Source organism: Prinia subflava, chromosome 3 (genome assembly GCF_021018805.1).
Source record: "Prinia subflava isolate CZ2003 ecotype Zambia chromosome 3, Cam_Psub_1.2, whole genome shotgun sequence".
NCBI lineage: Eukaryota > Metazoa > Chordata > Aves > Passeriformes > Cisticolidae > Prinia > Prinia subflava.
In genome coordinates this window covers 34,829,708-34,853,156 of record NC_086249.1, presented here as the reverse complement: position 1 = coordinate 34,853,156, position 23,449 = coordinate 34,829,708, and the positions used below count along the sequence as shown (strand labels likewise).

At 42.1% G+C, this 23,449-nt stretch overlaps 1 protein-coding gene across 18 annotated transcripts in view; it reads right to left on the bottom strand.

Moving 5' to 3' along the window:
* The window catches only part of ZMYM2 (zinc finger MYM-type containing 2), an 87,042-nt gene extending 69,188 nt beyond the window's left edge, over window positions 1-17,854 (bottom strand). For 7 of the 18 annotated variants that reach the window (XM_063394621.1, XM_063394622.1, XM_063394627.1 and 4 more), the window contains exons 1-2: window positions 17,300-17,673; window positions 16,219-16,276 (exon numbers count right to left, since the gene is read on the bottom strand). In XM_063394621.1, the coding sequence (XP_063250691.1) occupies window positions 16,219-16,276; window positions 17,300-17,536 (295 nt within the window). In that variant the 5' untranslated portion in view covers window positions 17,537-17,673. Of the gene's footprint in view, window positions 1-542; window positions 605-16,218; window positions 16,277-17,299 lie in introns of those variants that run through there. The other 11 variants (XM_063394628.1, XM_063394630.1, XM_063394632.1 and 8 more) reach the window with 6 other exon arrangements.
* Window positions 17,855-23,449: the final 5,595 nt, after the last annotated feature.

The window sequence follows — 23,449 nt, the reverse complement described above, 5'->3', positions numbered from 1 at the left end:
TAGGCAATGTCACAGTCAGTATTTCTAAATGAAAAATGACCAAAAAAAAGTGACTTAGTGAAAAAAATAGGCTTAGAATGGAAAACCAGGAAAAAACTCACACTTCAAAACTGCCAACAGCAAAAGCCGCTTTACAATAGAAATATAATTAGTAGAAACCCATGAGCTTGATAAGACCGATCACTGGATGAATTGCTGAGATTTTGGGGGAAAAAAACTAAAATGAAATAGAAAAAACCCTAACCAACTAATGAAACAAACCCTAATTCAACAACAACTAAACCAAATAATAATAATAAAAAAAACACACCTCAAACAAAAAATCCAAACCAACAACAACAACCCCCCCTCCCAAACTAGTGAGACCCAGAGTTTGCAGAAAATGCCATGTTCAGTACTGCTGAAGAATAAGCTCAAGGCTTTGTGGTGGCACACAGACACCAAAACCCCATCTGGACAGGAACAGAAGTACTGCCAATATTCAACAGCCCTTCCTGAACCAGGCCTTGTGTGTCAACCTTAATTTAAGCTACATCACTCACCTATTAAAAGTCTTCACGCTGAAATAAATTATGATCCCATTGCTTTGTTCAACGCTTAATTCCTGAAAGAAGAGACAAAATGCAGGCACTTCCTTAGAATGTTGACAACTACTACAGGTCTAAAGACAGCTAAGTAACACTTGTAGGGCCAACTCCACAGATGAATGATAAGAGAGTTAAATTTATCATGAACTGCAGAAGAACTGGTGTAGAATACCTCAACAACAACAAAAAAATCAACTCTGCTTTAACAAAAGCAGAAACTGGAATTTCAATGCCTTTACCAAGTGCCACTAATAGTATGTGGAATATGAAGGTGACAGAAGATCAAAGTCAGAGTTATGTACACTTGCAGCAAAACCACAAAAATCAAAAAGAGTCTTTGAAATCTGGCTAAAACTACAGTTCCACCAAAACAGGGCATTGGAAACAGACATCCAAAGTAGGACCAACATGTACAGATGCTTCCATATAAAGGCTGTAAGCCCAACAACAGAAAGGAAAAATCTGAAAGACTACTTTGGAGATAATGCCCAACTGAGGTATCTTCAAATGTAAACCGATATCATTTAGGAGACAGTATCCTAAGACACAAATATAGGAACAAAAAGAAAGGGGTTTATTTGCCTCAGCAAAAGAATACAACTTTCTGCTAGAAAACTACAGTAACATAACTAAATTATTTACCTCAAGAGGTACTGGGCTACATTTAAATTCCACCTCCCAAGCAGAAGAAACAGCCCTTTAATGGTACACTATCAATCACTTCCACTCAACAGTGACACCACAGGTGAGATAATGGGAATGAGACTGCAATGTAACCACTGAACATTTTAACTACTGTCGTGCAAGTAGTAGGGGCAGGGGGAAAGCAAAATCAGCCCATCACCAAACGATGGCAAAAATTTTTGCAACACAGCCAACTTCAACCACTTAGAGAACTCTGAAGAAAACCCAAATCCTAGTCTAACTCTGAGCCACGCAACACAGTTCAAGACGTAATTATCCAGATAGCATGCAAGAAATGCATATTTAAATTCCCAGGGGAATAAAAAATAAAAATACAGAAAACCTCATCTTCAACATCTGGCTTCAGAAAGAACAACCTCTGTGGGAGGAAAAGAAATGGAGCAGCTAGAACAAAAAGCTTGAAAGCATGAAGGCCATTTAAAAACTCACTCTATTATGCATACAACCAGACCAAAAAGACTCCAAAAACTCCATAGGGACTACCATCAGGAAGTCTCTGACCTACAAAGGTGGTGGCACTGTACTGGGGGGATGTTTTACACTCATTTCATATACCTGCTGGTTAGAAACAGGCTACTGACCTATGTCACAGCAACAGTTTGTCTAAAATCCCAATTCTTGTCAATTTTACAATCAGTAGAATTTTCTTGAAGTAAGTATCCAAGAAGCCTGAACCAGAAAACACTGAACAAATTCTTTGCACTGATCTTCAGTAAGGAAAAGATGAGGGAAGATCACATCTAAGCTCTCTTTCTATGGGTCAGGTCAGAGGAAAAATGTTGCATCAAAGTGCTAACACGAGAGGATTTTAGAACAAATCACCAGGGCCACATGGCAGTCACTTAAGATTTCTAAAGCCAGTCAGCAATTTTTTATTTCAGTACCTGCAACCAATTACTTAAGCAGAAAGCAAGAACAATTACTCAGACTACAGTCCTACTTCTATCACTAAATAAATTGATGAAAACTACAGCTTAATAAATATACAAAAAAAAAAGTGGGGGAGGGGAGTAACACAAATTTTGCAATGAAAAGGTAACGTCTCACACAACTACTGCCAAAATCTTTTGAGGGGTTCACATTCTTTTTGACCAACCCTGATTAAACTGGTATATCCCATGAAAGTCTTCTAGAAGGCATTCAAAGACTGTACTCAGGGAAGACTGCTGTGGAAATGATCTATAGTAAAGATTTTAAGGAGAGGTTCTCTGGGAGATTCGTAATTATTTGAAGAGAAAAATACCATGTGTTGTTTGTTGTTAGCACAATAAAGACAAGATACCACAGGGGTTCCAAAATAAAATGATGCAGATCAACATATGTAAGTCAGCCAAAGAGATAGAGACTCCCACAATGACTGCTTCCTAATCATACAAACTTATCCACAGCAGCTGAAAACACGAACTGATTCTAAAGCAGTGTGGTAGGCAAAATCACTAGTGATAAATAAAAGGTAATGAACAGGACGGGAAAGAATACACATAATTTAAGATCCAAGTTGCAACTCTCTCACTCTTCAAAATCAAAACTACTCAATCATCAACAACCAAAGAGGAAAAAAGAAATTAAAAGAATCAAATAAAAGAGAGCACATTTGTTACTACAAAAACCCCATACTTCACCACCACCTTGCTTATCATGAGATGCCCACTTTTCAGAGAAAAGGAAAAACACTTGAGTTACATGAACAATTTATACGCATAGAAAACACTTCTCATTGAAAGAAAAATAACTCAAGAAAGAGCCTAAATCTGAAAGAATAAAAAAAATACACAGATGGTAAGAGTTGCCCAGTGTCCTACATGAACAAAAAGGTGGCAGATTAAATAATTAAGAAGCTTTAATAATCTATTGTGCATGAAAACATTTTCTTCTTAATTGGGAGAGTCACTGCTGTAGAAGGCTACAGAGGTTAGAAACATAATCAGTTTAAACAGGGATTGGGCAAACATGAAACAAATGCACTGATGAATTAAACACAGTGCTTCAAAGGAATCTCTACAAAATTCTTTGCCAGCTAGTGGAAAACCAGAATACATCTGCAGAAAAATCAGGCTATAACTGAAAAGCTTCTGTTCCTAGACATCCCTGTTGCAAACAAGTTACCCAAATGTCTATTAGCTTAGTACAGCAATTACTCTAACCTAGGAAACTAATAATAATCTTCTTACATACAAAAGACATCACTAGCATCACGGAAACTCTACGCATTTACCCAAAATATCTAAATTTCAGCCTATGGCTCGCAAGCTGACTTCAGCTGAGTGATGGGTGGCAACATTTTGGTTAAAGGCTAGTGACTACCTGAACATGTCCTGATGTTCTGTTTCTATTCAGTTCTAATGATCACTTCCTGATCCTGACATTCATTTGACCATAACATCACTTAATTTCTTAATTCAGTTACTTTCTAAAGTTCCTACCCTTTTTACAGAAAATCACTTGTTATCACTTGACCTTCCTTTTGTCTGATGATCACAAGCTCAGTAAAGACTATCTGCAAAGCAGCTATCAAGAAGCTCTCTAGCTTAATGTCTTGCTACAGCTCAGGAACACTCAGTCCCTACACAACCATATACAAACCACACACCACGGCTGTCTTGGGGTATGAACCATCAACCCAGTGGCTGGCTGAACGTATGCCACAGTTCAGCCCTAAAACAAAGTAAACCACTCCAATTAAATCACCTAAAAGTAGCACTTTTTTTTACTGCAAGTGAAGCAAACTAGTAACCCAACTATACCCACATATAAGAAGTGAAAAGTGCTAGAAAAATACAAGTAGCCCAACATTTTTAAAGGGTTGTAATTTAAGCCAGCTTTAAGCTAAATCTGCATGCTGCTACTGCAGTCTCAATTTGGGCACAGTGAATGATATAGAGTGTGTATGGAGAGACCATGAGAATAGAACTCCACGTTAGAGACAAAGCACTTGCAGGGCCCTTCTGAATCACCAGATGTAACACTTAGCACTGGTAACCACATAAGCTGTCTTGGTTTGTGGTTTTTTTCCTCCTTATATCCTTCCAGAGGGGTATTCAGTCATCAGCCTTAGCTTTTTATGTTCAGATACGCCTTGGATACATGGTAGCTCTGATTTACTGTTAACTTTTACATTTCTAAGGAAAGTTTTACCACTTCTGGAGGTCTGCCTAGTTACCTGGTCCAGTCTCATCCTTATGCTGTCATGTGGCACAGCTGTTCCTGCAACCACACACATAACCAGACAAGAGACTTTCCTGCTAGAATCCTTTCCAGCCAGATCAGTTCCCCAAATGAAAAATTTCTGTGCAAGAACACTACAGCTGTGCCTGAACATATCAAAGTTGGTGCCACAGCTCCGAACTTCAGCACAGAGATCATTTCAGCAGACAGGACAGTCATGACAAGCTGATGGAAATGCTCTACCCTGACAGCAACTACCACATAAAACACTCCAACATGCACGTGCCTACTGACAACAGAGCAAGCAGTGACAGGATGAATATTAAAACAGGTCAGACTAAATTTTACAGCATGTATATCCACTGGCTACACGGGGTAGTGTATCTGAAGCAAGCAAGGCTTTAAGCAAGCCTCAGATATTACATTAATGCCACAATGACTCAACTATTTTATCTGCCAGTTTCACACACAAATCATGCTAATGAGTTCAACAGGAATACTTGCATATTTTGGTCTAACCTCAAGTGCAAGTATTCACAACATGAAAGTAAAACGGTGGTCTTGAATTACTATACAAGCTGATTAAAGAGTCTGAATAATACTTAACACAAACCCATCAATGTATTAATTGATGGGTTTCAGAATTGCTGGTGTTTCAGAACATGGGTAAAAGCTTTCAAGAACAGGATACTGAGTTTAGGTTCACAAATCTAATTTATCTGTTTGTCTGAATACCATCATTACAAAAGCCTGATATATCTCATTACCTCAGTTTTGAGATGCTACTTCAGAATTTATTCTCCGGTAAGTTTGGAGCTGCTTCAAATTTAATTCTTTCCTCTGATTTTGAAAGAAGTTGTATGGATTGAAGAAATGAGCTTACTAAAAGTCATTCTGTATGACTCAAAATGTGTCTGTCACACAGACTTTAGAGAACTCAAAAAAAACCATATGAAAAGACCTGTAATCCAGCAGAGAGAGCAACCAAGAACAGTAAAAGAGCAAGATCTACTTAGTGAAACATTTTGAAGCAAGTCAGTAAATTTTGGTTTTATTCACAAGAGTAATTATTTACACATAGCTAAAGCTTACCAAAAACATGCAAACTTTGGTATCTTCTAAGCATCTTAACTGAACTGCAGCCATCACTGTTACATGTAAATGCTGACATCTGTTTTCCAACTGATGCTTCCAGGAATATTTGAATAATTTTATTTAACACTGCCCCTTCCTTGAGTCTTCCTATTCAATGAATGTTAAAAAACGCTTCCTTGCATGCACAAACAGAACCAAAACACAGAGTCAACCTCACACTTAATTATATGAAGGGGTATCCAAAACAAGCACCAGTAATTCTCAAAACTACTCATCAAAGAATGAGCAGCACTTGGCACAGGAATGCATGGCAAATCAAAATCACAATGTTGACCAACACTGTTTTAGGGCAGCCATACTGACATATCTCTCCTCCTTACCCACACACTTCCTACGTATTTCAGGGCTGTTTAATCTTGGAAAGACACTGACCAGCAAGAACACAGCACCATTTCTAGCCTTAAAAGCCATTATGTCTAATGTGGTAGACAGTAAATTTTATCTACTACTCAAGCAGCAAGATGATGCCTAAGGACATTCTTTATTATAAAAATAATAGAATAGAAAGGAATAGAATAGTGATATAGAAAGGTGAAACAAGACAGAGAAACAAAGGACCTACAACAAATGCTTATCTATTACTTATATCCAAATGTGTATCTATTTCCAGAAAGTAGGCAACACTAGACCATAGCAACAGACTTGAAAGATGGCTAAGTGGAAAGGGAGTATAGGAACAGTAGAGAAACCCTATGCTAAAGATATGAAAACAGGAAAAGGACATGTAAAATCCTGAAAAATAAATAGAAAGTGGCATTAATACAACATATGAAAAGAGGCCAAGTTGTCATTTTATGGATTTTAACTTTAAAAATCTACAACACTTAATAGGAAAAACAAATACTGAATGGCTAGATCAAAAACAGATCAGGGAACAGTAAATTTATTTAGATGTCAGGCCTGGGCAACAGAACGCAGGCCATTGGTGTCAGTGGGTCACAGCACACATTTCAAAAATGTGCCTTACTCTTGCTCCACAGGGAGCAATGAAGATTAACAGAGAATTGAAATCTATGATGTCCCTGACTTTTGCTGGAATTTAAAAAAAAAAATCCTGGTATACACAAATAGCACACAGTCTTTCAAATTTGTCAAGTTACAAAAAATTGAGTGTACAGCCAATCATATATAAACCAAGCAAATGTGAACAACCAATCAGAGACAGGAAAGAACAGAAATCTCAAGAGCAAGAACATTCCAGTGTTTGGTTATCTTACCTATTCACAATTGTTTCCCCTGTTGCTACTTAAGCCTATTACCTGTCATTCTACCAATAGGTATCTAGGAGAAGAGCTTGGCTTTGTTTTCTCTGTATTCTCACATTAATTAGTTCAAGAGAGCAGTAACCTGCCCCTTCAGCCTTCTCTTTAGACTGAACACATACCCCTCTTTCGCAGTTTCTCCTTCTTTGTTATGTGTTCAAATACTCTGGTCTTACAGTGGGCTTACTCCAGAATATGTGTATCTTCATTAGGACGGAGACTAACCAAACCCAGACTAAACAATGCAGATGTGTTCTCCCATATTAGACAGAGAGGAACAATCCCTTTCCTTAAACTGCTGGCTACCCACCTTGCTTATTTCAATCCAGTATGCTGTTTACATTCATCCTGCTAGGGTGCACTATTCATGTTCAACTTGCTATTCACCAGGTCTAGCCAAAGCTGTCGTCTACCTTATTAGTGCCCAGATTGTACAAGCACTCGGGAAATGAAGACACTTTTAAACTAATAATATGGACTTTTAACATTATTCTTCATTAGTGCTTCTTCTTAACTGGTCAGGATTTTTAAATTTTTATTTTAAACTAGCATTCAGTCTACACACATATGTACAACCCATGACTAAGTAGCTCTGCATAGGTAACTGGTAGCCACTATATTGAATGCCACACCACTTCTCAGTGCCTGATTGGGCAAATCTTTTTGACTAATGCTTCTAAAATACTTTATTTTTGCATATGCTTAGAAAGAGGAAAAACTGTCATACCAAAGTCTGTAAATGAACAGGTTTACAGACAGACCATTTTCTCTGCCTTTAGCATAACTAACATCAGCTAATAACCTCAACCAGATTTTTCATCCCTGAGAAATAATCAAGTATTGGTCAACAACCTAGTATTTTGGACCTAGCATGGACAAGCTTCATCAACACCATTTATTTGCAGTGATTAATATGTAATGCATCAAGTAATTTGGAACAAAGAACACTGAATTTAAAAGAGTAAATTAATATTATGCTATATGTTGGATGGAAACTCACATAGACTAAGACCAAGGAAAGACAGTGAATCTACATTATAACAAAGGAAAGAAAAACTTATCACCACAAAGAAAGTGAGATAGAAAAGGAAATGGGAGAAAATAAAGACAGCCACAAAATAGATTAAGTTTTATATGAGTAAGGTTGACAGGAAACGGGATCCAAGGCAAGAATAGATCTGGTCAGCAAGGCAAGAATGATAGGTTTTCACAGCTGCACTGGCTGGCTGGCTGCAAGCTACATTATGCAATCAAGACTCCAGGTTATCCAACTGTTTTTAAAATGTAAAAGGTAGTCTTATTTTTTAAGTAAGATACATACTGTATTTGTTAAGGCCACAGTTCCACAACTACAAACCACATCCAGTCCTGGACAGGACTACTGTGGTTTTAAATTCCTACTCCTTTCCCCTTTCTCTCTAGCTATTTAAGGATTCTAACAGTCAGTCCATCATGGGAGCTAAGATGGTAGAAAGCTGAAACACAAAAAAACAAGAGCAAATACTCTACACCTACATAGCTCCTCACCCCCAAATTTCATTGTGATGATTCATGGACCTAAACTGACTCCCAAAATTAAATACATAAAACAGTCAAAAAAGCCAGAAAAGGCTGATGTTGTTACAAACAGAAAGGACAATGACAAACCTAAGTTATTCTGGTTTAAATGGTCATATAGCCATTATATACAATATATACGTTAAACACATATACATTAAATATAGATATTAAATTTAAACCCATGAAAAATATACAAGGTAGTCTTTGTTTTAAGCCAACGTTTTGTCTTTTGACTCCATGTATGCAACTGGAAGAATATTCTGAGCTTTAAATTTTAAAAAAATCTATTAATTTTTCTAGCAGTGAGTTTTCAAACCCTCCATAAACTTTTGCCTAAAATGAAGAATGTGATGCCTCAACAAGGTACTCCAACTCCTAGTTATTGTACCTGCTGAGAGGTACAATAGCAGTTCCCTGTTTGATTTTGTACTGCTTAGGCAGTAACTGCCACTCAAAAATTCAGCCTTGAACTCTGGGGATGGAAAGGAAGACGGAGGAAGCACATCCTATTACCTAACATTCTACTGAGTGCACAGTCTCTCCGAGATCAGGATTAAGTCACACCCTAATCTATTCTCTTTAAGCGAGGAATAGACAGAGTTTCTGTAGTCTGTTAATAGAAAGCATGTTTTCTACTCCTTCTTAATTCTTGAGTATCTTCTCCAAACTTTATAGTTCTTTTATATTACTAAAAAAGCTGATTTTAGTTCAGGTCATTACTGTACCATACACAATATTAGTCAGACATCTCAGTATTTCTATTTGTTAATTCTTTGGATAGAAGTATATGTAACAATGGTCAAACACAGCGACGATGGCAAATATCCAGCGTCTGCTTCTGGTAAAAAACAAATCACCTTTGTCGTGCTCTCCATTTTCCTTCATTTCTAAATTGTGATTTTTTTTTTAATTACATGGAGTACAAAGGACTTCTTACCTAGCCTCTCTAAATACTACTTGGCTTACTTAACGAGTCATCACCTTCCAGAACAAAACATCATTTCCTGAATGAACATTCTTTTCAAAAAACATAAACACCTTTACAAGCAAAAATACTACTACTACTACTAATTACTATTATAATAAACAAAACCCCAAACATGCATATGTGCAAACACTACTTATAAACTCAAAAGATGTCTGGTAAATTCTGCCAACTTAATAAGAATTCTTAAACATTTATAGATTGGTATTGTAACAATCAATTGTTCCTCAAGCAAAATTATGACATTATTTCAGATATAACAGAACACTAGGTCTTCTTCCCCTTTCCATACACACACAAAAAAGAAAAAAAGACACCAATACCACACCCACGGATCACAACCGTTATCACAGACTCCCAGGAGCCAAAGCTGCAGACCACATCATGCTAGCCACCGTGCAAACACTGAGTACAACTGTTCAAAGAGCAAACAATCTAAACATAAGGGGCAGCAGATGGAGAGAGACAAAAATGAGAATACAAGGAAACAGCACCACCATAAACAATGGTTACTATTAGTTCTTGTTCTAAGGATGATGTGTTTGAGGCCCAGGGTGACAGGAAAGGTAGTGGTTTGGGTTTGTTTTCAGTAGGCTTTATTTCCTAAAGCCAGCTTCTTCTGCATTAACAGGCTGCAACTGGCCTGCCTGCAAGGGTGCACACACAGAATTTCTCCAAGCATGAGAAGCACCACAAAGAATGAACGAAATTTTTTAACTGCCCATGATGTCACTTCCTAAACAGTACTTACAATCTCATTAATAACAACAAGATAGTACCCTTTGCAGTTAAACCCCAACATTAGATTGAAGATAAGTAAAATCTGTTGGCTTTACCACCATAAAATGCAAAAAGACTGGACAATCAAAAGAAGTCCAGGAAAGCACTCTGGTATAGGATTCTGAACCCGTATCAATAGAGCAGGATCATTCTTACCACATCTGTTAAGAAAAATTGTTACCACACAATACAAAGATCAAAGGCACAGTATGAGATGTACTCACGTGATTTATTAACACAACTAATAACAAACACTTAATTGCTGATTAACAGTTAAGACACCACTTATCATGCAGGAGAAATCTACAGTCTTTGTTAGAAGAGTGTGTGCTACATCTAAAACCAGGGCTAGATCATGGGCTTGAACCAAAGATCTCATGACACTGCTGTATACAAGCAACAGCGCAGAGAGTTCTCCTGCGCAATAGCAGCCTCAGCTAAAGGTCACACATCCACAAGGAGAAGTCAAAAGCACACAGATTTAGCTAGTTTAGAGGGCAGCAAGTCAGAGTCTTGAAGGTCATCCATACAGGCATGACAGCTGAGTTTATGAATGAAATGAACAAAATGACTTTCAGAGAAATTTGATGTAGTACTAGGAGTAAATACCAAGCTTGAAAGATCTAAGCAAAAGGAACTCCAAAAAGAAGTAAGGCTTTCACCAAGGTTACTTTCAAGGAGAGGGGAAAACAAAAAGCAGAAGAAAAAAAAGAGCACAGTTGCACTATGAGTTAATTTAAATGAATTAACTTTTTTTAATGTTCAGTACGGTTGCATTGCACAGCAGAGCCTAAAGAAAGGTAAAACGCCAATACCTTTCCAACAAAAACCTGCAGGAGGAAAACAGACATCCATGTTTCTTGGACTGACTGTGAGCTGTATGCAGCCCTCAATTAGTAAAATCTGGCATAACCCATACAATTCTCCATGTGTGATTTGCTATCTTCTTCAATACCTAACCTTTCACAGTGAAAGATTAGATGAAACTAAGCTTAGAAACCAATACAAACACAACACAAACTCTTCCATAATGCCACTGATCTCTCCCAATGATGTGGCCCAGCAAAAGTTTACATCAGCAGCTCTGGTTCAAGTACCTAAGTTGGCCATTAGTGCCCAACTGGCAGAATGTGCCCAAGTAGACACAGCTACTTTGTACAAACTATTCCATCGGGGAAAGGTGGAAGTGAGATGACATCCTGCTTAGAATGTGTTGGGAGTAAAACTGATGAGCAGAGACTAAGCCTGAATAGATTTCTGTACAGCACTAGATATACAAATGTTGGCTTTGGAAGCTACAGTGATGCTAACTGAAGGACTCTGATAGTCTTGTAAGGGTTAAAGATGCTGTACAATAAACTTCATAAAGCTTTAAAATTAAGTAGTAACATATTACACATTTTATTTTTTAGAGACCCAAACACAAAGATTTGCACCACACAAACACCATTAAGTAGTCTTATCTCCAACAAACTCAAATAAAATCAAACAAACCCATCAAGATCCTCCTGTGCTAGTGACACTCCGTACGGCTGGCTAGGGCTCTGGCAATGCCTGAGTGTTTCAAACCCGTACTGCAGCTCCTCTGTTCAGATCACTGAATACTTGCTCCTGCACCCCACCTCTGTGATGAGTCCCTGCTATCCGTGTAAGATTATTCTCTAATAGCTGATGGTGAGAAAGGGGCAGAGAAAGAAGTCACACTAAAGCTAATGCCAAAAAATTTAGGAAACATGGGCAAAAACGAAGCATTTAAGCATGAGGACAAACTTACCAAGTACAAATGCCCTCTGAATCAAGAGCAATTTGAAAAATATGTTATTGGTATAAAATCTGCACTATAACAACTGATTTAAATAATTTTGTTCTGACAGCAAACTGGAACAAGTGCAAGAAAACAACTTTCATCACAGACATATCCAGTCCATGAGGTACTTCAGGTGAAGGCACAAGAAACCCTCTGTGGACCCTGTCCATAAAGGACAGTCACTTATCTGTTGCAACTGTTGACGTTCTCATACACACATACATAGAATCTTCGTGTGTGTCCTACTGAACTCAAGTGGTGCTGAGTTTCACAGAATACATATAAAACTGGTAATTTCTGAAGTTCAAGGAAAAGAAAAGCTTTAAATTGTCAAAATCATTTAAGTACAAATAAGCGGCATTGAAATAATAGAATCATTTAGGTTGGAAAACACATTTAAGATCAAGTTCAATCATTAAATTGGCATCACCATGTTCACCACTAAACGATGTCCCCAAGTTTCACATTTACACACTTCTGAATTATTTCCAGGGATAGCAACTCCACCACTTTCCTGGGCAGCATGCTTCTATGCTTGACAACTCTTTCAGTGAAAAAAAATCTCCTAAATATCCAATTTAGACCTTCCCTGGCCATCTTGTTCTGTCACTTGTTACCTGGGAGAAGAGGCCGACCCTCACCTGGCTGCCCCCTCCTTTCAGGCAGTTGTAGAGAGCAGTGAGGTCTCCCCTGAGCCTCCTTTTCTCCAGGATAAACACCCCCAGCTCCCTCAGCTGCTCCTCACAGCCCTTGTGCTCCAGACCCTTCCCCAGCTCCGCTGCCCTTCTCTGGACACGCTCCAGCCCCTCAAGGTCTTTCTTGCAGTGAGGGCCAGAACTGAGCACAGCATTGGAGGAGTGGCCTCAGCAGTGCCAAGCACAGGGGGACGGTCACTGCCCTGCTCCTGCTGCCCACACCATGGCTGAGCCAGGCCAGGATGCCATCGGCCTTCTTAGGCCAACGGCCATACACAGGATTGTATTCAACCAAGCCAACCACAGCAGCAAAGAATGCTGCTTAACCATCTAAATAGGGGTAAGGGATGGAGAGACACATGACAGCAAAGACACAAAGCTTGTTCATGCATTAGAAACCACAGAAACATCTGAGAACAGTCACACATGAATCAGCACCTCTCTCTGAAAACAGGTTGCAGGATGAAGTCGCAATGAAGTGCATTTACATTAATACACACAGCACAGGCAACAAACAGGAGAGGTTGGAATCCACTGTGCAGCTGGAAAACTATGATATAAAAATCAATATAGTAAAAGTCCTAACTGAAGAGGCCATGACATGCAACTGCATTCTGGAAGTCTCACACTTCTTCCTTCTACCAAAAAATTCTCTTAGAAGTACAAAATGCTATCTGACAAACTTGCAAATCTTGGTCCAAAATGAAGAATGTAAATAGTAGCATCTAAATTGAATAAATCGTTCATATAGCAAGTTGGCATCTACTGCCAGCCATATCTGCCAGCACACAGGGCAAACTATAAATATGGAATACAAGCTAAGCTTCATCTGAACTCTAATGTGCAAGCAACCCAGTTAGCCACACAGAACATTCAACTACTAAGATTAAATCACTGAAACAAACTTAAGAAGAAGTTGAAAAGAGCTGTGGAGTTAAACACAATTTCAGTGGACACAAAACTCCACTGCAACCTAGGGGGCTTTGAAGGCCCTCATAAGGCAAATATAACAAACTTCTCAGATGGGACACGAGTAGTCTTTTGAACACCTGTGAACTCAAATTTCAGTCCCCTTCCACAAATCGTTTGAGTTCATTGTTAATTGTGATGGAAAGAATAAATAGTTCTCCATCAACAGTGAACTTTCCATTAGTAACAATTCTTCGCACACATTCTTAACAAAACTCTCCATACTGCTTTTGTTGCAGAGTATATATCAATTAAGTGCAAACTCAAACAATGTGACAGAACTTCAATAATTCTGTAGTTAGTCCTCAAAACCAAAATGAAAACTTCTTAAACAACACAAGACAATTCATGATGCTGCAGGACCAAAAAAACCCCAAAACCTAAACAACCCCAGCAAATATCTGAAAGAGATTGTACCAGCTTTGTACCAAATCCCTCTGTATGCTTGAAAAAGCTCTACAAAAGACAAAGAAACTTGCTTTCACTTTTTCACTGCCACTTTGACATTCTTGCTGATGCAAATCCCTCTTAGCATGTTATTACAGGGCAAGCAACAGTAGAATGCAATCATATATTTGAGGCCTAAGAGGATTAATAACAATAATATAAAGCAAATTTAGTAGATAATAAAGTGAATTTATTGCTCTAATTAAGACAGTCTTCTACCAAAACTAGTTAGTTTAACCACCAAATAACTGCAGCTGGTGAGTTTGGTTCCTAGAGATGACCTTGCAGCACTAAGCACCAAATACATTCCCTCCCAGAACAGCATGGTCCTATCACATGCCCTAAGAAGGCTGTACCACCATCATCACAGCTGGAGGAGGACAACGTGCCACCTACCAGGATGCTTTTGTGCAAGGTGCTTACTCCTCAGTCTCAGTAAGATTTAATGAATCTTAGCTATATGGCTGTTCTTGGCAATATTCTCACCTTACCATTAGAAGCCACACAAATCTGCAATAAATTTTTGTCAAACCAGCTCCAGTACACAACAGCCCTCTCCTTCCAAAGCATTATTTGCCTTGATTGCGTCTAGAAGTAACTTTGACACGAAGGATCATCAGAAAAAACAGAACAGCTGTTAGGCTGGAATGCATAATGAATCAGAAGTAAAATTAGAGGATAACCTTGCATCCAAGACATGGTAAGCGTTAAAAAATTACTATTAAAAATTTAAACTGCTGTAGCAAGTCAAGGGTTGAAATAGACCACTTTATTAATGATAACATGTCATGCAAACCCTTACAAATCTTTGATGTGGTTCGTAATTTTAGACGCTCAGAATAAATCCAGATCTGATGTCCTTATCCTACGCAGTGAGGTTTTGCAGCAAACCACTCATTCTTTGTATACATAAGCCACCAAAAAGTGACAAAGAAAGTTGCAAGCTTTGCGAATCTGGAAAATCTACCACGTATAACGGCAAGGGACAGAAATAAAGCCGGAGGAAAAAAATTCAAGATATGAATGGTGGGGAAGACTGGAACACCTGAACCCGTGCTGTACCCAAGCGAGGGACCCAGAACGCAAGACAGGCGCTGCCTTTTTGTTTTGTTCTCGGGCTGCGCGTTCCCAGCGGAGCCGCCGCGCTGCCCGCCGGCGCCTCTGGCGGCACAGCCCGCGCACCGCGCCCGGGCCCGCCGCGGCAGCTCCCGAGCCTCCCCCGGGCGCTCGCCGCCTCACTTGCTCCTTCGCTGCACTACTTGGCGATTCCGGATCCGCCATGCAGCTAAAAAAGAGCCCCAATACTAACAAGGGCAGAAACTAGAGTCAGGTTACATCCCAGCCCTACCCACAGGGACTGGCAACAAGAATCTCCTTAGCCAACCTAACACCCAACAGAGATCAAAATCTGCTCTCAAAATCCCACACAGACTAAAGACCAAAAATGCTCGCTTTTGAGAACCTGTGGGTTTCCCCAGTGTCCTCCAGCTTTTTGGGGAAGGGGCAAAGCGGATGGCTCAGAAGCCCAGCCAAGGAACCCAACAAAACCACCCAAACAGAACTGAGGGTGTAGAGAACCAGTGTAAAGCACAAAGAGACGATGGAGTGAGCTTCTCCATCGCAAACTGCTGGGTGATTTTAAACCTCTCATGCCTCTTCTTAGCTTCGAGATGACGCGCGGGACACGCGATTCGAGCAAAGGGGCGAGAAAAAAAAATTCAAGATGGCCGAAGGTGTCTTGTCACGGATTTTCATGCACGCTCCAGAACTCTAGAGGGCACCCGAAATATGCCCTCCTCCTCCTCCCTCCCGAGCCGGGTAACGTGAGCACAAGCAGCAGCCCGTCGTCTGCCTGCCGGAGTTGGTATTGCAGGAGCGATGTCTGCAGCAGCAGCGCCCACCCCGAGGAGGAGCCGCCTCACAGCCATTACTGGGGCTTCGCCCCAGGGCAGCAGCTGCTGGACCCAGGAATTTCCCCACCCAGCCCTGGAGGGACCTCAATCCACCCCTGCCCCCGGAGAATATGGGGCGGGAGGAATGGTTCGGGGCCGCTGTAAGCAGGTCTAGCGAAGGCAGAAACAGATACACAAATAGCACTCACAATGGAGCTCCCTCTCCTTGTTGGTCGCTGCCAAGGCTGCACCAAACTGAGCTGGAGCCTAAGGGAAAGACATGGGGTTAACAGGGGGCAGCGAGGACCAGGCAGCGCCCCCAAGGAGCGTTTCCATCGCCTGGTCAGGGCAGGTACTGCCTGCATCACTCATCACCTCCCTTTAATTCCAATCTTTCAAATAAATAAATAAATAAATAAATAAACAAATAAATTCACTGCCCTCCCCGGGGGCGGTGGGGTAGTCCTCACGGCACACCCACGCCGCTTGTCCCCGCTGAAGGAAGGAGGGACAAGGAACCCTTCCCGGGCGCCACCGCACCGGGGGCTTCTACCTCGAGTGTAGGGGACAGAGGCAGCGGTGGCACCCACGGCGGGGAACAGCGAGTATTACCTGCGAACTTGCCCTATCAGCCCTGAACCGGCGCCCAGGGGGCCGCGGGGCCCTCAGCGACAGCGGCCCGGCGCCGGGCGAGCGCCCGCGCCCCCCGCCCGGCAATTGCCCCTGGTCTCGGGTTTGCCCCCCTGCAGTCGGCCAGCGGCACTACCGCCTCCTGTCCGCCATTAGAGGGACCCAGCCGAACAATACCGGAGGGGAGCAGCGGCGGCGGCAGAAGCCGCGGAGCGCCGGGCAGGGAAGGGGAGAGAAGACGAGGGAGGCTCCCGCGGGGGGGCCGCGAGGGCGGTGGGTGGGGGAGACACCGGGGCAGAACAACAGCCGAGGACCCGGCGGGGAAGGGAGGGAGAGAGTTAATATAGGAGGCGCTAGAGAAGACCCGGCCCTTCCCCCAAATGCCCCTGCGCCCCCCTTCGGGGCTGCCCCGGGCGGCCCCCATTTACCCCCATCCGCCCCCCTCCGCGGCGCGATGGTTATGCGCGGGACTGCCCGCGGTGCCGCCCGCAGCCTCCTGCCAGAGGTGGCGGCGCGGCAGCGGCACCGCGGGGTACTTCGCCCGGGTAGCTGCGAGGTACGGCGGCTGGTCTCCCATCCCCGCCCTGGGGGCAGCTGAGCGCCGCCAGCCCCCCGCCAGCCCGCCCCGGTGAGGCGCAGCGCCCCGCGCCCCCGCCTTACCCGGCTCCCCACGGCCTGCGGGCACGGACCCCCCCGCGGGGGACGCACGCACTCTGCGCTACTCCTCCGGCGCCTCAACTCTAACTCGGTCCAGTCCCGGGCGAAGCGCAGCTGCTGGCGAAGGGGAGGAGGAACCGGGCCAAGGGAGCTCAGGGAGATCCGCCTCCCTGCCCCGGCATTGGCTTTCCCAGAGGGCGGGATCTGGCGCTGGGCTAGCCGAGTGGGTGCGCCGCCCATCCATCAGAGCCGCCCGCAGCCGGTTGACCCTATAAACTGCCAATCTTCCTCCTGGCCATGCTTGGGGTTCTTCCCACTTTGATCCATCAGGTTTGATGGAACCCGGATCGCTGCCCACCGACCGGCTCGTTACCCGTGCCCGAGGGTTGCGCTGGCGCTCCCCGCGCCGCTCTTTGACAGCGGCAAGTTGGAGAAGTTCTCGGTGCCGCCGAGCCGGCTGTGCCCCGCCGGCCGCGGGCAGGGCGCGCTGCCCGTCCCGGCCGTGCGCTCGGTCCCCGCGGGCGCCGCCGCTCCGACCGCGGGGCGCGGGCTCGCCTCTCCCGCTCCCTCGCCCGCCGCCGAGCCACAGGGGCTGCCAGTGCTCTTCTGAGGGGTCGTACTCCGGTCCTTCCCTCCCCTCATCAGGGCTTTCAACCTGGGGCCATTCCCATGATGGGCAGAGCATGGGTAATGGGAGTGTTCCCACAGGGAAAATAGAGTTCACGTCTCCCAGGGAGGGCGCTTGGCCCGCGTCCCCACAGCCTGCCCCGCCAAGCAGCGCCTCCTCAGCCGAGGACGCCTTACTGCCCCCGCCCGCCGCGGGGGAGGGCGCCATATCAGCCGCCGACATGGCTCCTGGAGAAGGTGGTGGTGGTGGTGGTGGCAGTGGTGGTGGTGGCGGCGTCCTCCATTTTGTCGGAAGCCGCTACGGGGAGCTTGGTACCAATTCGAACCAACGTGAGGCGCAGCGGGGCGTCCATTTGAAAAGCCTCCGTCCGGCTTCCCCGCGGGAAAAGGAGCCGGGTGCCCCGCGGGGTCGGGACGAGTGCTCCGGCCAGGCGCTGGGAGCCAACTCTCCGCCCGCCCTTCGCTAAAATGGAGGATGCGCGCTTCCCTTGCGCGGCTCCTTCCCCGCGCTGGCCATGGCACCAGCGCCCGCTCCTTCGAGGACCAGGGGAGCACAGCCGCCCGTCTGGCGCGCTGCTCCCGCTCTGCCCCATTCACCCATCCTCCTCTGCCCAGAAGAGGGAGAGAGAGAGCGCAATACCCGCCCTGCCTCCTCTAGCTGGGATCAATCCGTATCAACCACGCAGAGCAGCGTCCCCCGGGCTGAGAGCCTCTAGTGTGCGCAAGGAGCTGGTTTTAGCGGCTGGCGCCATTTCCAATCGGGAGCTGGATCTTCCCGCGGGATCAGCCTAAGGGACAGCCTTCGTCATGGCGGCGCAGGGGTCATTGAAGAGGTGTCTGCTGTCTGTACCACTTCTGATGTGTTTGGCTACTAATTTTCCTGTGTGTGAGAGACGAGAAATTTTCTATCATCCATTATCCCAACAATACATCTAATTTCTTCCTAATGATAGCACCCGGATACATGGGCTCCAGTCAACAACTCAAGCCGAAAGCTTATTAGGCACTGTTACTGAATGTTGTTGAGTGGAATTAACGTGAGTTTGGTTCTGTTGGTTTTTAGGGCTTTTTTTTTTCAAGACGTACTGCTAATCAGATGAAGCTTGGAAGGGCTGCTTGGTGTGGAGGGACAGGGTTCCCTCAGGGCTGGCAGCAGCTTGCTCATGCCCGCAAAAAAATATGCGAGCTGATTGCAAAACAGCTCTAATACAACCACTGCCAAGGAGGAAAGTGCCATGGAGATGCATTATCACCCATTTTGAAGGTCTCAGAGTTGCCCTATAAATTGAAATATATTTGATCTGCAGTATCACACTAATTATGTAATCAGAAAGCTGTTGAAATTTCAACATTGAATCCCATTCACTCTATCAAGTCATCTGGCTCCTGACCGTCTTCATCATTAGCCTGGAATATCTTCTAGGTTGGTAAAACACAAAGCCATTTAAGTTGTCCTCCATATGACATATTTCCCAACATTCCTAGTCGTATGTCTCAGGAAGATGTCTTTTGCTCTACAGCAGTGCTTATCCATAAGCATTTAAGTTCTTATGGAGAACTTTCTCAGAAATTCAAGAGGACTTTAGTTCTAGCGATAAATGGTGGAAAACAAGTGTTTTTCTAATTAAGAACACATTAAGAGAAACCTATCACTCTTAGTAGTCATTAAAAAAGTAATTGGAGAATACTTTTTATCTTACCACTGACCTAGCAATAGACATTACCTAACAGTATTATCTAGGTCTATTATGTAGCAATAGAACATTTTCATTAATGGTTTAGACTATACAACTCAAACAAAATGTAATGGTTTTGCTTTTGGAACAGTATGAAATGTGTTTAATATATAAAGTTTATAGCTCCAGAGAACTGTTGTCCCCCTATTGACATGTAGCCTTAGTTTTAAATTTAAATGTTGAAATATAGCCAAAAATAATTAATTACACCCTGATTTTTCCTTCATTTTTTCAGCTGATGTCAGAAAAAAAGGACAAAAAGTTCAGGCACTCATGTAAATTACTCTTCCTCGAGAACCATATATAATTCAGATTACTTTTAAGAATAATTCATCTAGAGTAATCTTTTATGGTTTGAAAGAGTTAGCATTAGCTCAAATGCTAAGCAGCAAAATCTCTTCATGAACATCAGAGAACTGAAGAATATGTATTTATAGGCTCCACACCATTTCTTTCATGGACAGACCTGATGTCAGTAACCTTACTAGAAAATGTCAATGTCTACTGGGAGTAGATAAATTCAACAAAGCTGAGCCAACAGTTTGTTCATCAACTTGCAAAAAGAGTAACATCCTTCTCTCTGTCATGGAGGAATATTTTCTCAAAAAGCAATCAACTGTATTTGAACTGAGAAGGAGTAATGTGATGTATTTTGTAAAGTTTATGTTTGAGCAGAAATCTTAAAAGCACTTACCAAGCCAACCTTCAAGTGATGCATATTGTATTGTAAGAACAGGGTGAACATAAAGTTACCTCCTGCTGCCAACATTATTTATCTGTAATAAAGAATAGTGGCATTTATTCCAGACTTAGAACAACTTTTCTTTACTCTCCTACCATTTTTCGAGTATTTCTCTTTCTTTTCTGTCCTTAATCTCACTTCTTTATCTACTTATCCTCAGTCCCTGTTGGCCATCACAAAGGAGAAAGATGTGAACAAACTGTATAGGCTGATAGAACGTGTGTTCTCATAGCAGTGGCATAATGGAATTCTCGTCTACCAGTGCTTGCTCAACACAACTTCAAGAAATAGGAGTGGGCGGAAAAGAAATTAAAAACACAAGATCAAACAAAACAAAGCAGAATCTTAAAACACCTATGATCAGTAATAACGTCATCATTTTGGTTTTATTATGTAAGACTTCTATTGGTGTTCTGATTTTGAGTTTCATCAGCCATAGCAGCTGTTCTTTGTAGACTAAAGCTCTTAATTAAAAGATACTTAGGAAAAAACTCTTTACTAGGGGCATGGTGAGGCTCTGGAACAGGTTGCCCAGGGGAGGTGTGCATGTCCCATGTCCAAGCCATGTTCAAGGCCAGGTTCAATGGGGCTTTGAGCAACCTGGTCTAGTGGAAGGTGTCCCTGCCCGTGCTATGGGGGTTGGAACCAGATGGTCTTCAAGGTCCCCTTCCAACCCAAATCAGTCTATGATTCCATGATACCATATCTGTGTGTTTGAACTCTACATAAAAGAACCCATAGAATTTTTTTTAAATTACAAAAAAAAAAAAAAAAAAAAGAAGCTTTGTACAGAATGTTACCTGTGGTTTTCATGATGGTTGTTGAACTACAGATACAGTTTGTAAGATTTATAAATAAATCAGTATGTATCTATAAGCATATTGCATTCAGATGTTTAACTTGCAGTTTATTTAACCAAAAGTGGTCTATTAAAGATTAAATAAGACATTATATCCTATCCTGTAAGGTTATCATTCATTGAATAATGTAATGTGTCTTCAAATGACCTTTGTGTCACATCCCATATTTAAGTTTTGGAACAGTAAATAACAACTTATGTTCTGATGTGGACAACTTCCCCACAGAAGACATTCCCATACTGAAATAATAGGAATGTAATACCTACCAATTGTTCTTCTGAAATAATTTTAAGAGGGTTTACAATAATCAACATAATCTTTACTTGCAAAGCAATTTTTATTAATTTTTAAACATTTGAGGATTTGAGTTGGAAAAATCTCTTGTCTTAATAGAGAAATGGTATTACAAAACAGAAGATAGGATCTTAAAACTGAAAGAGATTTCCTAGGTCACTGAGTCCACTATCTTGCTATTAGAGGAAACTGTGTCATATAATCCCTTGCAGAAACTTTTCAAGCCCCATCTTAATGGTAGCCTGATATGTTTACCCCCTACTTCTGTTGCAAATCTGTTCCAGAACTTCATTGTTTTGGTGGTTAGAAACCTCCTTCTAATTTTCAGACTAAATCTATTCAAGAATCCATTTTTTGTGCCAATATTCATCCTTTGGCTTAAATAGCTCTTCTCCTTCCCTGGTGTTTAGCCCTGATATATTTATAGACAGACATCATATTCCCTCTCAGCCTTCCATTTGCTAGACTAAATACAGATTTTTTTAGTCTCTTCTAGCTCAACAGATCTTCAGTCCACTGGTCATTCTACCAGGCTTTATTGCTACCCATCCCAGTCTGAACTCACCTCTCTGATTGTGAGTTCAAATTCCCATGATAATCCATTTTAGGCTAAATTACTACATTGCACAGTAGAGCAATATTTCCATGAAACATTACAGTCTTGGGTAGGTAGTTGCCTTTTTGCATAAGTACATTAGATAGCCACCACCTATTCTACTGCTGTCTATGTTCTTTTCTACCACTCAGTTACTGGGAAAGTTCTCCATTAACAGCAAATTTTTTGTTAGCCTCCAAGTGCATGACCTTGCATTTTGTATTATAGCAGTTTGTTTTGTTTCCATTAGTTCAATCATCAAAGTCATTCATTGTTTTTCCATATGATATCCCACTGCAGCTCTGTTGATGATGCTGCCTAGTTTTGTGAAACCAGCCACTGCAATAAATTTCTCTTCTTTGCCAAACAATAAGATCAATCCCAAGAGTAACTCCTAAAGAAATCTACTAGAAGACAGTATTCATTTTAATACTTTCCTGTCTGACACTACCTGCTGCCATTTCCTTCATTCTGCTCTGGAAAATATCACCTTATCTCTGTGATTCTCAAGGTGTGGCAAAATTCTTCTGCTTCTCAGTCACTCTTTCCCCAAAAGTACTCTATTTAATGATCCTTTTTATGAACTGTCTTAGCACCTGCCCTTTTAAGAAAGGGCAGATAATTTTCATTTCAAATTTCTGAGGTCCTCCATTCAGTTGACTTGATTAACTAGGTCATAGTTTACCAGAATTTGCCTTATGAAATCAAGATGTTTAGATACAGACCTGCTTTTGTCTTCTTTCTGTACAATCTACACAACATCAACTTCTAGGATCATTTTCTACAACTAGTTTTTCTATACTGTCCTGTCCTCAAACTGTAAGTCCAAGTCTAAAATAGTATGATTTCATGTTGGTTTAGTGACATTTTGCTGAGAAAAGCTGTCAGCTATGACATTCAGCTATTTTTGGGGCCCTGCACCATTAATAACATTTGTTCTCCAACCTACTAAATCAATTAAGTAAAAAAAAGAGGCGAATAGATTTTTGCCACCTTAGTGAGTTGAAGTGACTTATGTGTCAGCCGGGTACCAAAGCCCCCACAAAGGCTGCACAGAAGAGTGTGCAGCCTGAAGGAGGAGAGAATGACTCCATTTCAGCAGGAGGGAGTTGTTGCATGAACCTAGCTTCTCATCTTACCATAACCTATCTTTGGAGCAGCATCTGTGTGTGTATTCCTATATATAAAGAAAATTCCCTATTCTTTCTAAATCCTCTTTCTTTCTAGATTTTCACATGTGGATCTCCAAAAGTCTTTGATCACAAGTATTAATCAAATACTGGATTTGGTAAGTTAAAC